The 18,221-nt window shown below is 46.6% G+C and overlaps 1 protein-coding gene across 1 annotated transcript in view; it reads right to left on the bottom strand.

Annotated features, from left to right (window-relative positions):
- LOC139274682 (cilium assembly protein DZIP1-like) overlaps nucleotides 1-18,221 on the bottom strand; it is a 455,193-nt gene that overhangs the window by 382,718 nt on the left and 54,254 nt on the right. Inside the window, exon 2 of the mRNA XM_070891361.1 lies at nucleotides 4,135-4,681. Within this exon, the coding sequence (XP_070747462.1) occupies nucleotides 4,135-4,674 (540 nt within the window). The 5' untranslated portion in view covers nucleotides 4,675-4,681. The remainder of the gene's footprint in view (nucleotides 1-4,134; nucleotides 4,682-18,221) is intronic.

Raw genomic sequence — 18,221 nt, 5'->3', positions numbered from 1 at the left:
GAGCCCTATGTCTCGATAGATAAAAATGGAATTAAAAAGATTAATGGGGGATCCACATATTAGCCAGACAACTTCAAAGCTGTGATGATACAATGGTCAGCTCCATATGAGCGGATTGGAGAAGACAGTTGCCTAGGAAGTGGTGAAAGCCCTATTAGTCTTAAGTTAAAAATTTTGTGTTAAGAATTGCAGAGGTATAGATAGGGGGAAAATTCTGTTGCGCCCCATTTAAGGGCAGGACAGTTTGCACCAGGCGCGGAAGTGCCGCCTCACTCGCTAACTTTGGGATACCGCTCCCAGAGAAGGAAGTGGAGCGCAAAATAACACGCTTCACTTCCTTTCTAGGGCGCTAGCAGGGCGGACCCGGAGGGAGCGGAGCACAGTGTTACGCAAGCAAACAAATAGAAGGCAAATGGCATATTGGCCTTTATTGCAAGTAGGTTGGAGAACAAGAGTAAAGGAGGTCTTGCTGCAATTATATGAGACTTTGGTGAGACCGCACCTCGAGTACTGTGCAGTTTTAGTCTCCTTACCTAAGGAAGGATATACTTGCCTTGGAGGGGGTGCAACAAAGATTCACTAGATTGATTCCTGGGATGAGAGTTTTGTCTTACGAGGAGTAGAATGGGCCTATATTCACTGGAGTTAAGAATGAAGGCTGATTTCAATCAACATCACTAAAACAGATTATCTGGTCATTATCACATTGCTGTTTGTGGGAGCTTGCTGTGTGCAAATTGGTTGCCGTGTTTCCCACATTACAACAGTTACTACATTCCAAAAATACTTCATTGGCTGGAAAGCACTTTGAGACATCCAGTGGTCATGAAAGGCGCTAAATAAGTGCAAGTCTGTCTGTATCTCAGTGAAACATATAAAATTCTTAGAGGGCTTGACAAGGTAGATGCTGAGAGGTTGTTTCCTCTGGCTGGGGAGTTTAGAACTAAGGGCCATAGTCTCAGGATGAGGGGTTGGCCAGTAAGATGAAGAGACATTTTTTCAGAGTGTTATGAATCTTTGAAATTCTCTACCGCTGAGGGCTGTAAATGTTCAGTCGTTGAGTATATTCAAGCCGGAGAGCGATAGATTTTTGGACACTAAGGTAATCAAGGGATGTTGGGAATGGGCGGGAAAGTGGAATTGAGGTAGAAGATCAGCCATGATCTGATTGAAAGCAGGATCAAGAGGCCATATGGCCTACTCCTGTTCCTATTTCTTATGCTATTATGAGATTGTCTATTTTTGTTAGACAACGGTTTTAAGGACTATGGAACCAAGAGGGGTCGATGGAGTTAAGATACAGATGAGCCATGATCTAATTAAAAGGCCCAGCAAAAGGAATTGAGTGTAATATCTCCAAGTTTGCAGATAACACTAAGCTGGGTGGCGGTGTGAGCTGTGAGGAGGACGCTAAGAGGCTGCAGGGTGACTTGGACAGGTTAGGTGAGTGGGCAAATGCATGGCAGATGCAGTATAATGTGGATAAATGTGAGGTTATCCACTTTGGTGGCAAAAACACAAAGGCAGATTATCTGAATGCCGACAGATTAGGAAAAGGGGAGGTGCAACGAGACCTGGGTGTCATGGTACATCAGTCATTGAAAGTTGGCATGCAGGTACAGCAGGTGGTGAAGAAAGCAAATAGTATATTGGCCTTCATAGCTAGGGGATTTGAGTATAGGAGCAGGGAGGTCTTACTGCAGTTGTACAGGGCCTTGGTGAGGCCTCACCTGGAATATTGTGTTCAGTTTTGGTCTCCTAATCTAAGGAGGGACGTTCTTGCTATTGAGGGAGTGCAGCGAAGGTTCACCAGACTGATTCCCGGGTTGGCAGGACTGACGTATGAGGAGAGACTGGATCGACTGGGCCTTTATTCACTGGAGTTTAGAAGGATGAGAGGGGATCTCATAGAAACATATACAATTCTGGCGGAACTGGACAGGGTAGATGCAGGAAGAATGTTCCCAATGTTGGGAAGTCCAGAACCAGGGGTCACAGCCTAAGCATATGGGGTAAGCCATTTAGGACCGAGATGAGGAGAAACTTCTTCACCCAGAGAGTGGTGAACCTGTGGAATTCTCTACCACAGAAAGTTGTTGAGGCCAATTCACTAAATATATTCAAAAAGGAGTTCGATGAAGTCCTTACTACTAGGGGGATCAAGGGGTATGGCGAGAAAGCAGGAATGGGGTACTGAAGTTGCATGTTCAGCTATGAACTCATTGAATGGCGGTGCAGGCTAGAAGGGCCAAATGGCCTACTCCTGCACCTATTTTCTATGTTTCTATGTTTCTAACCAGGACGAACAAGGCCGAGGTTACCGGCAATGGCTTTTGGAACTGGGGGGGGGGCAGTGAGATGTTATGTATTGTCCAGGTACATTAAATGTATAAGTACAATGGTGCGCCACAGAGGGAGCTGTGGTGGGAGACTTGAAAGTACCTGCAAGACAGAGTATAAAAGGCTGCCCACCACACCTGAGAGGCACTCTGGAGTTGCACAATAAAGGACTACGGTCACAGCAGTTACTTCAACACCAGACTGTGTGGAGTCAGTGATTTGAGTGCCACATACATCACAGAACGTCTTCTTGCCAGAATTATAGACACTGATTTGAATTAGGAGCATAGGAGACAATGCAGCTGTTTTGTGGCTTATGTGTTGTAGAAGAGACAGGGACAGAGGGCTATTTCAGTGTTGCACTTCAGAGTACTCGTGCTTTTGATCTGACAGAGATCAATCAGGAATTTAAGAGCTTCCATGTTGTAATTTATAAGTTTGAGAAAGTATTTCAACTGACCAAGAGAGGAGCCAGTATTTTAGAAATGACTGTCATCCCTCAGCCTGATGAGGATACCACTGGCTACTTTTAAAAATCTTGATTATGTTAATTTCTGTGGTTTGGCAAACACTCCCAGATCTTTTTTGGGGGACTATTGATCGATCTACTATACTTTTGTGGCATTTTCTGTTTTAATTTCTGATATACAGCATTTATAGTTTTTCTTGTTATTAACCCGGATTAGGTTTGGGCATCTATAATTTCCTACAGAATGTACAGCTTCTCATTTCTCGACTCTTATTCCTAAACAGTTCAAATGCACTCCATTGATGAGCAGCAACATACCTCGAAGGGTCATACTTGGAACAATTACAGAACAAGAATGCATTCTATCAATTCCAATTGCAGAGCTCTCGTTGTATGTCCAGCTCCATCTATATAGCAATCATATGGGAGGAATTCATATCGGATAAAATAGCTTTATATTCCCTTGGGTCCTTCTGATAATTCTCCTCTCAGGTTTACAATTCACTCTTCCATAGTAAATGGAAGATTTCAATCCCGATTCATTAATTAACGACACATTGCAAGTTATGAAAGATGATGCCTTCCATTCTGCACTACTAATGTGCCATAATGCCAAACTTAGAAGATATCATTTTAACATTTCTAGTTCCATGTCAACAATCTATTGTTCCTGTGAGGGAGGGGCCAAATTGTGAAAAGTTCTATGCTGTGGACCTGCAGTACTTAGGAACAGATCTGACAGCAGAGACTTGCATCTATTTAACCTTGTCTGGATCCCATAGGTGAAAAAAGTATCTACTACTCAATTCACTTTTATTTATCCTACTGAATGGTAAAACAAAATCATCTTTTAAGTGAGAAGTGTGTGTACATGCAATGTAATAATAACACATTTCAGTAAATCCACCAGTACAAAAATGCTGGTATTTGTATAGCCACTGCACTACAAGAAAGAAAATGCACAAGATAGTGTAATTAATAGTATATAAAGCAAACAGACAGAAAGGATTAGCATAGGCCTAAATGCTAGTCATTGTTATCATTTAAATCTGGATTTATAATGGAGGGGTAAGGAGATATTCAGACACCATCTATCTGGTCAACAGAATTGATGCTAGTATACTTATGCAGCAGTTACAATTGCAGAGCTATGTTAAAAGATGATTATTTTTCAAACTGAAGATTAATCTTTTGCATTTTAAGCTATTTTTGTGTATCACACTGTAAATTTCAGAACCTCATCAACATAATTGTTCCCAGCTTGTAAATATGAAAATCTTCATCATTTTAAAGGAACTCAATTCAGTTTCTTACACAATGCATACCTTGTAGTAATTATTAGCACCAGACTGCATCATCATCTGTTGGGTAGAAATGATCTGCTTTCTGCGTTTACATTCCTCTTTCTGACACTTCATCTCATCAGCTAATTTGCAAAGTTCCTTTTTTATTTGCTCTTTTCCACATTCTGATACTTGCAATTTTTCTTCATATATCTGCAAATTAGATGCAAGATATTCCTGAGAATGAAGAAGATATTCTATGGTGAGCTGTGCTAACCTAAACATTTTCAGCAGAGCAGGATCCAGTGGATTTTGGCAATAAGGACATTTTTCAGCATCCATGTTGCAAAAGGTGATATTCATTATATTTTCCTGCAAAGTGACAAAATCCAGTTCATTGGCCACTCTGTCCACATCAATGGCACTAATTCGCCTCCAGTCGACATTTTCATGACGAGTTTTGAATTTAAAGCGAGGAACCTGACCTCTGCACACATCTGCTGTTAATGCTGACTGCAATGGAGTGTTGTCTGAAAGTGGATTGTGAGAAAAATGCACTGCCGATGTCCCATTCAACCACATCCTAGAACTTGAAATGAGAAAAAGATATATGAAATGGTTAAACAATTAATAGATTAAAAATAAAACCAACATTGTTTTTGACCTTTACATTTTGATCTTGCAATGAATATAAATTCAATTAAGTACTTTTAAGATTACTGCTAAAAATGAAACCCGAAACCTATCAAACAGATGTAATATGAAACTGAAATATGCTAATTACCACTCACTTATCACACACAACCTAGTTAACGGCACATTTCCTCGTGATTTACAGATCTGAATTTCCTTCCCATGCTGTTATGAAAATCCTCTTTTGTGGCAATTACAGATGAGACTGCCAAGATTACTGAGATCTGTTGCTGCTGCAGCTATCTTCATCTGATACTCTTCTCTCTCCTTTGAGCTGGCAAGACTTCCTTCCCATCGTCATGGTAACCAAAAAGGGCACGATCAGTTACAAACCATTGCAACAATAAAGGAACCGTACCAATTAAATAGAAGAAAATTACAATCCAGACACAACACAGAGCAATACAAAAATAATAATCATAACAAGGGAGAAAACAAAGCATCCAATATTAATCATCACTTTGAAGTAACTAATAGAGACAAAATTCAATTAGATCAGAATTTAAGTGTGCTATAATCATAGTAGTACAGATTGAATCAAATCAGCTCAACAAAGGCAGAAACACTACATAGCACAAAATGAAACCAGCATACTACCAAAATAAATAACAGCTCTGCAATAATAGTGAAATACCTGCACAGTGCGTTAGAAGGCTGCGCTTTTGAAAAGAGGTGGTCACAGAGATATGCCAGCTCATAAAGGCAGACCTACAGCCTACAAGTGTGAGGAGGACTGCACTGAACGTCTAGGCCGAGGTGGCTGCAGCACTTGCCTTCTAGGCCTCCGGCTCCTTTCAGGCATCAGCAGGGAACAGGAGGAGGAGGAGGACGAGGACGAGGAACCCCTGCCACCACTACCACTCCTCGGAGGACACGGGAGGAGGCCTCGTGGACCTTACACCATTGCAAGCGCCTTGCATCAGCAGCTGATACTTAATCGCGTTGCATGAAGGCTGAACGTTTCATCATTGACTGCCCACTGTATCCCACCTTGTTGACTATTTAACCCTGTTATTCTGCGAATGAGACACTGCATAAGTTTGGTTTAGTTGAAAAAATAATTTGAACTTTATTAAACATTTATACAATTGTACTTAACTTTAATAAAAGCTTTTGGTATTATATTAAACTTTTAAATTAACATCACTTAAATAACAATAATGCAAACAACCAACCACAACAACAATAGAAGAACAAAACAGCAAAACAACAGCAAACTTCAGCTGCAGCCCCCTCTCCCCCCAACCCCCTTATTTAAACACGCTGCACCGCCCGCTCTTCTTACCCTTGTGTAAGGCTCTGCAAAACCAACCACGGAGACATGTGGCAGGGAGAATGGGAAGATGCCATGCTTAAAATGACCAACTGCAGCCAAAAGCCTGAAAACCGCGGAGGATGATGGGACTCTGGCCACCCTGTACAGTAACACACAGTGTTGCAGGGGCACGGAACCGGACGGGGGATGAGCCAGCTATCCTAAGGGGGAAGAGTGTACATTCGGTTCTTCCAGGAAAATGAATACAAGGCAACTTTATATTTTAAAAGGACATTTCTTCAGCTTTTCGTGTAAAACCCTCACAGAAGAGGCAACATGTCCAGGTAATACACAAGGCAACACAAAGGGTGTCAGTTTGAATAATTAAACAAAGACCCACAGGTCTGATGCAATCATTTTGGCCAGCCCAGACAGAGTGGCACCTCTGTCGAGATAGTGAACAATTCACACCATCAGCGAGCGACAGGATGCAGGAGGTATGGCTAATCTCCCATTCCAGACAGATCAATACACATCAAACTGCCATTCACACTCCATTTTATTCAAGGAAGACCCAAGACAATGGCATGCAGTTTTGGTGCGAAGATGAACGGACTATAAGAAAAGGCTGCAGAAAAACACACAAGGTATTGGAGGTTGGAGGTTTTGGAGGGTGGGGGTTGGAGTCAGCTTTTTGCATTGAGTTGTAGAGTTGAGTTAAGAAGGTGGGAGTCAGTTTTCGTTGTGGTTGAGTTGAGTTAAAGGGGAGTTGAGTCAGCTCTTCACAGGGCCCTCGCTCTGGGGAAGGTGTGTTTAACTCCAGCAGCTTTTTGCTTAGGAGCCAACCGAGAGGCAAATAGAAGAAACCGACGCAACATCGAGGAGGAAAACCGAACCGACCAATAACGTAAAACCCACCCCAGAGGGACCCCGAGCTGAAATAAGTGCCCCAGAACGCCAGAGTTGATAGGATTGTGAGTATAGCCCAAACTCCCTCACAGACTCAATTTAGGATAGCAATTGGTAAGAAGGGTGGAAGTGGGAGGTGGGGTTGTGTGTGGGTGGAATGTTTCAACCTCATATCTTCCCCTTCCCTGTTGTGAGAATTTTTTGTGTTGTTGAGCGAGATTGTGTCATTAATGCTATTTACGACCTCTTCCTATGCCCTCTATCTTTGTGTTTACTATTCTAAATAAACAACATTAGCCATTTGCACTCTTACCCACTGTGTCTGGTGCCTCGTTACTCACCCATCCTCATAAATCGTACAGACCCTCAAGGGAGTGTGGATTCGAACCCACACCCCAAGCTCCCCTTACACTTGCCATCAGCCTTGCCCGTTACCACAGGCTTAGCCCAACTCCTGGTGAGCCCAAGCTTCTTATCAGTTTCTTGGGTATGGTTGTTGGGGGACAGACAAAGGAGAAGCCAATAGAAGTCCTTGAAAATCTCTGGCTGTGGAAGCCCCGGCTTTGGACTCTTAAGCCTGTGGATCAACCTGCACACTGGCTGTTGAGGTTGATCTGGGGATTGGAGTGGCATCACTGAAGACTGAATTGCCGCAGGGCAATGGCAGCCTTGGTGTTTTCCCGCATTGCAGCGACTATCTCAGACTTGCCCTCCCTGATGTCAGCAGATAGTGCTGTTATGCTTGCCGAGATCTCGCCCATGGCCTCAAGGAGCGATTTGGTGAGTTGGATGCTCTCCCACTTATTCCTATCAGCTCTATCATCTCCCGTGGAGCCCTGTGTCTTGGGAGAGCGCACTTCAAGTCTCCGCCTCCGTACAGATGGGCCTGCTGCTGCCCTGGGTGTGGAGTCCTGCAATCCACTGGGACCCGGGACGTCAGATGGTGCATAACCGACATATGTCCTCCTCCTGCGTAGGGCAGGCTAAAACTCTTTCTACCTCCGTGGCGTCGACCTCCTCCAAATTAAATACCACTGATTGATCATCCTCCCCCCGCCCCACCTCCCCAAAACATCAATTGAAGCATCGTCGTCCTCCTCCTCCTCTTGTAGAGGTTTAGCAGGATGGCTGAGTTGGGTGTCACGCACTTCCGCTTCTGGGGAGCTGCTGGAGTCTTCTCCATCATTGGATCTATCGGAAACATCCGCAAAATATAAAAGAACAGACGACTGGTTAGCAGCAGGGGAGGGGGCAGGGTGAAATGAGTAGGCTCAGATAGCGCAGGCTCATTTGAAGGACCACGATGAATGATAGTACATCGCATAAACTGAATCCTAGCCCACACATTGCACCAACCCAACTGTGGATTTTGCAGGACATGCCCTATCTCTGGAAAGTGGGCTCAGCATCCGCACAGGTGGTCGATCTGGGTAACGCACCAATCAGACCTGCAATCTGACTTTCCAGGGCTGTCAGTGGGAGCAGTCTTGTCGGACCCCCACCAGTTTTCCGTTGCTGTCACAGGTTCTCGGACAACTTTATCTGCAAAGATGGCAATAGATATTTTTAAGAGAGGGGCCTTCTGCTGTCGTGGCACACATAGCATCATCATAGGCAGTCCCTCGAAATCAAGGAAAACTTGTTTCCACTCTAAAAGTGAGTTTTCAGGTGGCTGTACAGTCCACTGAGTCATGTATGTAGACCATGTATATTAACTGTATAGTCACATAAGGTGTGCCACCAGAGGGCACTGCGATGGGAGACCTGAGGGCCACCTGCATAGGTGTGCAGGGCCCAGTATAAAAGGCTGTCCACCATGCTTGTGACTCACTCTGTAGTCACAATAAATGGGACTAAGGTCACAACAGCTCAAGTACAATACTAGACCTCGTGGCGTCATTCATAAGAATATTAAAGACATAACAACTGGCGACGATATTACGAACTTTCGCGCAAAAATGACTAACGTTGGTGCATTAGAAAACTTCTCAGAGGGTGAAGATTGGGAAGCCTTTACGGAGCGGCTCAACCAATATTTCATAGCAGATGAGATTGTAGACGATGATCCGGCCACACTGGCAAATAAGCGCAGAGCTATCCTGTTGACCAGTTGAGGGCCCGCGGTCTGCGGCCTCGTAAGGGACTTGCTTGCACCAGAGAAAACAATGATCAAGTCAAACGAGGAGCTGAAAGTGCTAATTCGGGACCAACTCAAACTGAAGGAGAGCATCCTCACGGCTAGGCATCGATTTTATACACACCGTCGCCCTAAGGGCCAGGAAATCGCGAAGTACGCTGCCAACCTCAGGAGACTGGCAGGACCGTGTGAATTCGGTGCATCCCTCGCTGATACGTTGCGAGACGTCTTTGTAATTGGCATCAGTCATGAGGCCCTTCTTCACAGGCTACTGTCTGCCGAAACCACCGTCACTCTGCAGAAGGCCGTCAGCATCGGCCAGGCGTTCATGACCTCAAGCTACAGCTCCAAGCAGATGATGACACTCTCAGGACTCAAACCCAGCAAGTACTTTAAATAGAATGGCGCCTTTCACAGGCAGAACTGTTGAACGTGAATCTGCCCAAGGCAGAGCGTACAGGCCCCCCAAGTCCTTTAACTCAGAATCCGCCATGGGGTGCAAACGGAAGTCGAGTAGCACCATGCTGGCGTTACAGAGGTAATCACAGGGCTCATCAGTGTCGGTTCAGAGACTATGTATGCAAAGGCTGCAGCACAAAGGGCCACCTCCAGCGAATGTGCAAAAGAGCTGTGACTCACCACGCGGAAGAGGAGTCAGCAGATGGCTGTGAATCCAGCGCAGATTACGAGGTGATGACTAGAGAGGCAGCTCAGTCCCAGGATGAAGTGTATGGAGTATATACCTGCACCACAGATTGTCCTCCAGTGATAATGGAAGTCAAGATAAATGGCGTTCCAGTCTTCATGGAAGTGGACACGGGGGCGAGTCAGTCAGTAATGAGTCAGAAAGTCTTTGAGAGGCTATGGAATGATCAAGCTGAACGACCCAAGCTGGTCCCGATTTAGGCAAAGCTGCGCACCTACACCAAGGAACTGCTATCAGTTGTTGGTAGTGCAGATGTAAATGTATCCCATGATGACATGGTCCACAATTTACCATTGTGGATTGTTTCAGGTGATGGACCATCGCTACTTGGAAGAAGATGGATGGGGAAGATTCATTGGAACTGGGAAGACTTCATCCTCCCAGTGGATTTTCAGAATTTTGCAGAGGCAGTGCTAGTGGTACTCCTCCAGCAATTTGAGGAGTCTGCTGTATATAGTCCACGTCTCCGAGCCATATAGGAGTGTGGGTATCACGACTGCCCTGTAGACCATAAGCTTGGTGCCAGATTTGAGGTCCTGGTCTTCAAACACTCTTGCTCAGGTGACCAAAGGTTGTGCTGGCACACTGGAGGCGGGTTTGGATCTAGTCATCGATGTCTGCCCTTGCTGATAGTAGGCTCCCGAGGTATAGAAAATGATCCACGTTGGCCAAGGCTGTGCCGTGGATTTTGATAACCGGGGGGGCAGTGCTGTGTGGCGATAGTCATCAAAGCACTTATATCACAAAGATAATCATCAAAGCACTTATACCATACTGTGTGCATTTAATTAAGTGATCTGTATAGTGTCCCTTTACTTGCATAAGAACGTAACAAATAGGAGCAGGAGAAGGCCATTTGGCCTCTCGAGCCTGCTCTGTCATTCAATAAGATAATGGCTGATCTGATCATGGACTCAGCTCCACTTCCCTGCCCGCTCCCCATAGCACTACAGTCCCCAGTATCACACCCAGACCGACATCACCTGGTGAGCAAGAGGCTCACCACTCACAAGCCAAGCCTTCCATACCCGAGCTTCTCCAGGGGATCCACACATGGTGTCTCCATTGTCTCTCCCCCTAATACAGCAGGACTCTGGCTGCCTTGCTGCACGACATTTTAATGCCGCCTTGGGTAGGGTCATGATGCGAGGAAGGGGGATTAGAGTGAAAGGGGCCGGGGGGGTGGGGGGGGGAGGGGGAAAGAGGGGCTGGAGGTAAAAGGTATTCGGTGCAGGGGTTGTTGTTTTGTTGCTGTTCCTATTTTATAAAAGTTTTTAAAGTTTCCCAATTCGCAATGATGTTTAATAAATTTTATTCCAGTTTTGAAATGTTTAATACATGTTGTTCAAGTTACTGTATGTTTAATAAGTTATTTTGTTCAACTTAACCATTCCCGTGTAGTGTTTCATTTGCAGAAGAGGGGGAATAATCAACATGGTGGGATAGAGTGGCCAGGCAACAATCAAACGTGCCGTTCAATCTTCAAGCAAAGTGTTGAATTATCAGCTGCTAACGTAAGGTTTTTGCAGTGGCGAAAGCTTCACGAGGCCTCCCCTGTGGTTGTGGTGGCATTGGTTCCCATTGGCTTCTCCTCCTCTTTCCTGAGGTGGTCCTGCAGTCTCCAGTGGCAAATCCTGTGCCCTTATGATGGCTAAGTTGTGTCGTCAACATCATCATCATCATAGGCAGTCCCTCGAAGCGAGGATGACTTGCTTCCACGCCAAAAAGGGATGAGCTCACAGGTGTTTCAATGAAGGACTGAATATTCCAGATACAGAACTACATCGTGAATGGTGGAAGATGCCTGTGCGTGGATTTTTTTAACGTGTGGCGGCCGTTGCACACCAGCCACCACACGGGCTTGACAGAGTTAGGTCTTGGTCCAGTGGCAAGGATTACCCAAGACTTGGGTAAGTTGTCTAGCATGCAGCACACCACAATAAACTCAGAGCTCTGATGAGGGGAGTACTGCAGGCAGTCTCCATAGTCCAGCATCGGAAGTGATGCTGGAGCACTCCAATTGTCTTTTCGGCGATGTTGCGTGTGGCTATATGGCTCTTATTATAGCGATGCTCGGCTTCTGTCTGAGGATTGTGGAGGGGGATAAGGGGGAGGGGGGTGTCATGAGCCAGGTGGCGAGGCCGTAACCTTTGTCCCCCAGCATCTAGCTCTGGCCTTGTGGCTGACGCTCGAACAGACATGAGACAGTGCTCTCATGCAAGATGAAAGCATCAAGGATGCTCCCTGGCTATTGGGCATTTACAACCTGATGTGAAACATAGAAAATAGGTGCAGGAGTAGGCCATTCGGCCCTTCGAGCCTGCACCGCCATTCAATGAGTTCATGGCTGAACATGCAACTTCAGTGTCCCATTCCTGCTTTCTCGCCATACCCCTTGATCCCCCTAGTAGTAAGGACTACATCTAACTCCTTTTTGAATATATTTAGTGAATTGACCTCAACAACTTTCTGCTGAGTATGGTGGCACACTATCTGTACATTCAGCAAGTGGAATCCCTTTCAGTTTCGGTCAACCTTTGGATTGAGTAAAGGTGCTCACATGGCGATGTGCATACAGTCAATGGCTCCCTGAACCTTGGGGAAGTCAGCAATTCATCCAAAATCTACAGCTCTCTCATTCTGTGTGTTGTGTATCTGTAAAGCATGCACTCCCATGTTCCGCCACCAGGGCGTTCATCCCCTGAAGTCCCAAGGGATCCCAGCATTCCTTGGGAGCACTGTATATAAGCCAGCTCCTAAGGCCTGTTCCTCACTCTGGAGTTTCTTATTAAAGACTGAGGTCACTGTTACTGTAACCTCTTTGTGTGCAGTCTCATCTGTGTTAGGAACACAATAACTCGCGACAAGAATACAAATCCAACGCAAAGATGCAGCAAACTGTGGGCATTCTGGAGAAGTTCTCGGAGGGTGAGGACTGGGAAGCCTATGTCGAACGGCTAGACCAGCATTTTGTAGCCAACGAGCTGGACGGAGAAGGAAGCGCTGCAAAAAAGAGAGCGGTCCTATTCACGATCTGCGGGGCACCGACCTACAGCCCCACGAGGAATCTTCTGGCTCCAGTGAAACCCACAGATAAGTCATATGAGGAGCTGTGTATACTGGTTCGGGAGCATCTTAACCCGAGGGAGAGCGTGCTGATGGCGAGGTATCGGTTCTACACGTGCCAGCGATCTGAAGGTCAGGAAGTGGCGAGCTACGTCGCCGAACTAAGGCGACTTGCAGGACAATGTGAGTTTGATGGCTACCTGGAGCAAATGCTCAGAGACTTTTTTGTACTGGGCACAAGACCATCCTTCAAAAACTTTTCACCGTAGAGACACCGACCCTCAGTAGGCCATTGCAATAGCACAGGCGTTTATGTCCACCAGTGATAACACCAAACAAATCTCTCAGCACACAAGTGCTAGCAATGTTCATAAATTAACTGGAACTGTGTTTGTGAGCAGAAATGTACAGGGCAGAACCCATGAGTCTGCAACTGCCAGCAGGCCTCAGGTGACTCAGATGACTCAGAGTCCCCAACAAAGGATGAATGCAAGGCAATTCACATCTTGTTGGAGTTATGGGGACTTCCATTCAGTCTATTCATGTCGCTTCAAAGGGTATGTCTGCAAGAGCTGTGGAACAATGGGGCACCTCCAATGAGCTTGCAAACGAGCTGCAAGCTCTGCAAAACCTGCTAACCACCACGTGGCAGAGGAAGATCGGTACGTAAAATTGAATGGCTTACCCGTAGCCATGGAACCGGACACTGGCGGTAGCCAATCCAGCATGAGTAAAAAGATGTTTGAGAGACTGTGGTGCAACAAGACATTCAGACCAGCCCTGAGCCCCATCCAAACGAAACTGAGAATGTACACCAAAGAGCTTATCACTGTCCTGGGCAGCGCTTGGTCAAGGTCACCTACGAGGGCACGGTGCATGAACTGCCACTCTGGATTGTCCCGGGCGATGGCCCCACACTGCTTGGAAGGAGCTGACTGGGCAAAATCCGCTGGAACTGGGATGACATCCGAGCGCTGTCACATGTCGATGAGGCCTCATGTACCCAGGTTCTTAACAAATTTCCTTCCCTTTTTGAGCCAGGCATTGGAAACTTTTCCGGGGCGAAGGTGCGGATCCACTTGGTCCCAGAGGCATGGCCCATTCACCACAAGGTGCGAGAGGTACCTCACAAGATGAGGGAGAGAGTGGAAATCGAGCTGGACAGGTTGTAACGCGAGGGCATCATCTCCCCAGTGGAATTCAGTGACTGGGCTAGCCCGATTGTTCCAGTACTCAAAAAAGTGATGGCACGGTCAGGATTTGCGGCGATTATAAAGTAAATATTAATCATTTATCGCTACAGGACCAATACCCGCTACCTAAGGCAGACGACCTATTTATGATGCTCGCAGGAGGCAAGATGTTCACGAAGCTCGACCTGACTTCTGCGTTCATGATGCAGGAGCTGGAGGAGTCTTCGAAGGGCCTCACCTGCATCAACACACACAAGGGACTGTTCATCTACAACAGATGCCGGTTTGGAATTCGGTCGGCTGCAGCGATCTTCCAGAGAAACATGGAGAGCCTACTCAAGTCGCTACCACACATGGTGGTCTTTAAGGACGACATATTGGTCACGGGTCGGGACACCGCCGAGCACCTACAAAACCTGGAGGTCCTCCAGCGACTGAATCACGTAGGGCTGCAGCTGAAGAGGTCGAAATGCGTCTTCATGGCAACAGAAGTGGAGTTTTTGAGGAGAAAGATCACGGCGGATGGCATTCAGCCCACAGACACCAAGACAGAGGCTATCAGGATCGCGCCCAGGCCACAGAATGTCACGGAGCTGCGGTCATTCCTGGGACTCCTCAACTATTTTGGTAACTTCTAATGGGATTAAGCACCCTTTTAGAGCCCCTACATGTGTTATTGTGCAAAGGTGAGAACTGGGTATGGGGAAAAAAACAAGTAATTGCTTTTGAGAAAGCCAGAAAAATGTTATGGCTTGTAATGTATAACCCGTGTAAAAGACTTGTGCTAGCATGTGACGCGTCATCGTACGGAGTCGGGTGTGTATTACAACAAGCTAACGTTGCGGGGAATTTGCAACCTGTCGCCTATACTTCCAGGAGCTTGTCTAAGGCCGAGAGAGCCTGCAGCATGATTAAGAGGCATTAGCGTGTGTGTTCGGGGTAAAGAAAATGCATCAGTACCTGTTTGGCCTCAAATTTGAGCTGGAAACCGATCACAAGCCCCTCACATCCCTGTTCGCTGAAAACAAGGGGATAAATATTAATGCCTCAGCCCGCATACAAAGGTGGGCACTCGCACTATCAGCGTATAACTATGTCATCCGCCACAGGCCAGGCACCGAGAACTGTGCGGATGCTCTCAGTTGGCTACCATTGCCCACCACGAGGGTGGAAATGGCGCAGCCTGCAAACTTGTTGATGGTGGCGCAGCCCGCAGACTTGTTGATGGTCATGGAAGCATTTGAAAATGATAAATCACCTGTCACGGCCCGTCAGATTAGGACTTAGACCAGCCAAGATCTTCTGCTGTCCCTAGTAAAAAACTGTGTACTGCATGGGAGCTGGGCCAGCATCCCGTTGAAATGCAAGAGCCAATCAAGCTGTTCCAGCGGCGAAAGGACGAGCTGTCCATTCAGGCAGACTGCCTGTTGTGGGGTATCCACGTAATGCTACCAAAAAGGGGCAGGGAGACATTCATCTCGGATCTCCACAGCACACACCTGGGTATAGTAATGATGAAAGCAATAGCCAGATGCCACGTGTGGTGGCCCGGTATCGACTCTCACTTAGAGTCCTGTGTAAGGCAATGCAGCGTATGTGCTCAGTTGAACAACGCGCCCAGAAAGGCACCACTAAGTTTGTGGTCCTGGCCCTGCAGACCATGGTTGAGGATCCATGTCGACTATGCAGGCCCGTTTCTCAGTAAAATGTTCCTGGTGGTGGTGGATGCTTTTTCAAAATGGATTGAATGTGAAGTAATGCCACTGCCACCATTGAAAGACTGAGGGCCATGTTTGCCACCCACGGCCTGCCTGACATACTGGTCAGTGACAACGGGCCATGTTTCACCATTGCCAAATTTAAAGAATTCATGACCCGCAATGGGATCAAACATGTCACCTCGGCCCCGTTTAAACCAGCCTCCAATGGGCAGGGAGAGCGGGCAGTACAAACCATCAAACAGAGCCTTAAACGATCACAGAAGGCTCACTCCAAACCCGCCTGTCCCGAGTACTGCTCAGCTATCGCACGAGACCCCACTCACTCACAGGGGTGCCTCCGGCTGAGCTACACATGAAAAGGACACTTAAAACCAGACTCTTGCTGGTTCATCCCAACCTGCATGATCAGGTAGAGAGCAGGCGGCAGCAACAAAATGTAAACGATGGTCGCGCCACTGTGTCCCGGGAAATTGACCTGAATGACCCTGTGTATGTGCTAATCTATGGACATGGTCCCAAGTGGATCGTGGGCACGGTGATAGCTAAAGAAAGGAATAGGGTGTTTGTCGTCAAACTAGACAATGGACAAATTTGCAGAAAGCACCTGGACCAAATAAGGCTGCGGTTCACAGACTGCCCTGAATAACCCACAGCGGACACCACCTTTTTCGAGCCCACAACACACACCCAAAGGATCAACGACTCCACGTCGGACCAGGAAATCGAACCCAGCACGCCCAACAGCACAGCAAGGCCAGGCTCACCTAGCAGCCCTGTAGGGCCAACAACACGCCAGCCCAGCGAGGGCACAGCCAACACACCAGAACAGACATTTGTACCAAGGCAGTCCACCAGGGAAAGAAAGGCTCCCGACTTCCTCACCTTATAAATAGTTTTCACTTTGACTTTGGGCGGGGGGCGGTGGCAGTGATGTTGTGTATCTGTAAAGCATGCACTCCCATGTTCCGCCACCAGGGAGCTCAACTCCTGAAGTCCCAAGTGATCCAGCATCCCTTGGGAGCACTGTATATAAGCCGGCCTCTAAGGCCTGTTCCTCACTCTGGAGTGTCTTATTCAAGACTGAGGTCACTGTTACTGTAACCTCCCTGTGTGCAGCCTCATCTGTGTTAGGAACACAATACTGTGCTTCCTTAGTCATTGGGAACTTTATGAAGTCCATCCTGCGTGCATGCAGTGCAGTAGTCACCTGGCGAATGCAGCAATGTGTAGCGTACTGCGAGATGGAACATGTCCCCTGCTGATATCTGAAAGGAGCCGGGGGCATAGAAGGCAAGTGCAGCAGTCACCGTCACCTCGACGGGCAGTGCAGTCCTGTTGGCGCTGGTAGGCTGTAGGTCTGCCTTTATGAGCTGGCATATCTCTGTGACCACCTCTTTTTGGAAGCGCAGCATTCTAATGCATTGTGTCTGAGAGAGCTGCAGGTATGAGTGCTGTTGCCTGTAAATTCGTGGGGGGGTAAGGCCTCCTCCCCATACGTCTGCGAGCTATTCGATTACGCTCAAAATGCTCATCAATAAGCCCTTCTTCCAGCTCGATGCTGCATAGAAAAAGCAGCCAGGAATAATGGCTGACATAATATAGCCTCCATTTTTAAAAAAAATGTCCTTAAATATCCTTTAAAAGAAACTATAAACTCACATAAAACTTGTGTGTGTAAAACGCAGCCTTCCTTCTCCAAATCCTTTTATGCATTGAACTGCTCTGCTTTCAAAATGGTGCCGTTAGCACCGGGTGCGCTCTGGGTCTGACTGGTTTTTCCGGGCGGGTTTCTGGCCGGATGCTAAAATGGGTGATATCGCAAATTTTGCGCCTGGGGTGATGTCAATCGGAGTGCAACACCACGTTGTCATCAAAATGCTTAAAAAAAAAATCGGGCGGGCGATAAGTTTTAGCGCCAGCGTAAAACCAATGCCAAAATTTCCACCCGGGTGAAAAATGTTGTGCGACTCGTTTAGCGCAAAAAAAAAATTCCACTTCACCCTGGCGGAAAAACGGTCGCAAACCTGTTGAAATTTTTTATACTCTTTATTTACTCTATCTAAATCCTTTAAGATTTTAAACACCTCTATCAAATCTCCTCTTAGCTTTGTCTACTCCAAGGAGAACAACAACCTGCTCTGATCTATCCAAACAACTATATTCCCTTATCCCTGAAACCATTCTGTACCTTCTGCAAAGCCTTCATGTTCTTCCTAAAGTGTGGTGCCCAGAATTGGACATAATATTCTAGCATAGTTTATATAACTGCCACCTGAGTGCTTTCCACCAGTATCCCCAAATCCCTTTCCTGTGCATTCCCTGTAGAATAATGCTTTTCATTATTTTTTCCCCCATTCTCATGACTTTACATTTGTCTATATTAAGTGGTATCTGCCACTCATGAGACTAGTTTCCCAATCTATCCAGTTCCTTCTGTATTTGATAAACC

This window comes from Pristiophorus japonicus, chromosome 10, assembly GCF_044704955.1.
Source record: "Pristiophorus japonicus isolate sPriJap1 chromosome 10, sPriJap1.hap1, whole genome shotgun sequence".
Classification (NCBI taxonomy): Eukaryota; Metazoa; Chordata; class Chondrichthyes; family Pristiophoridae; genus Pristiophorus; species Pristiophorus japonicus.
This window is presented reverse-complemented; position numbering and strand designations above follow the sequence as displayed.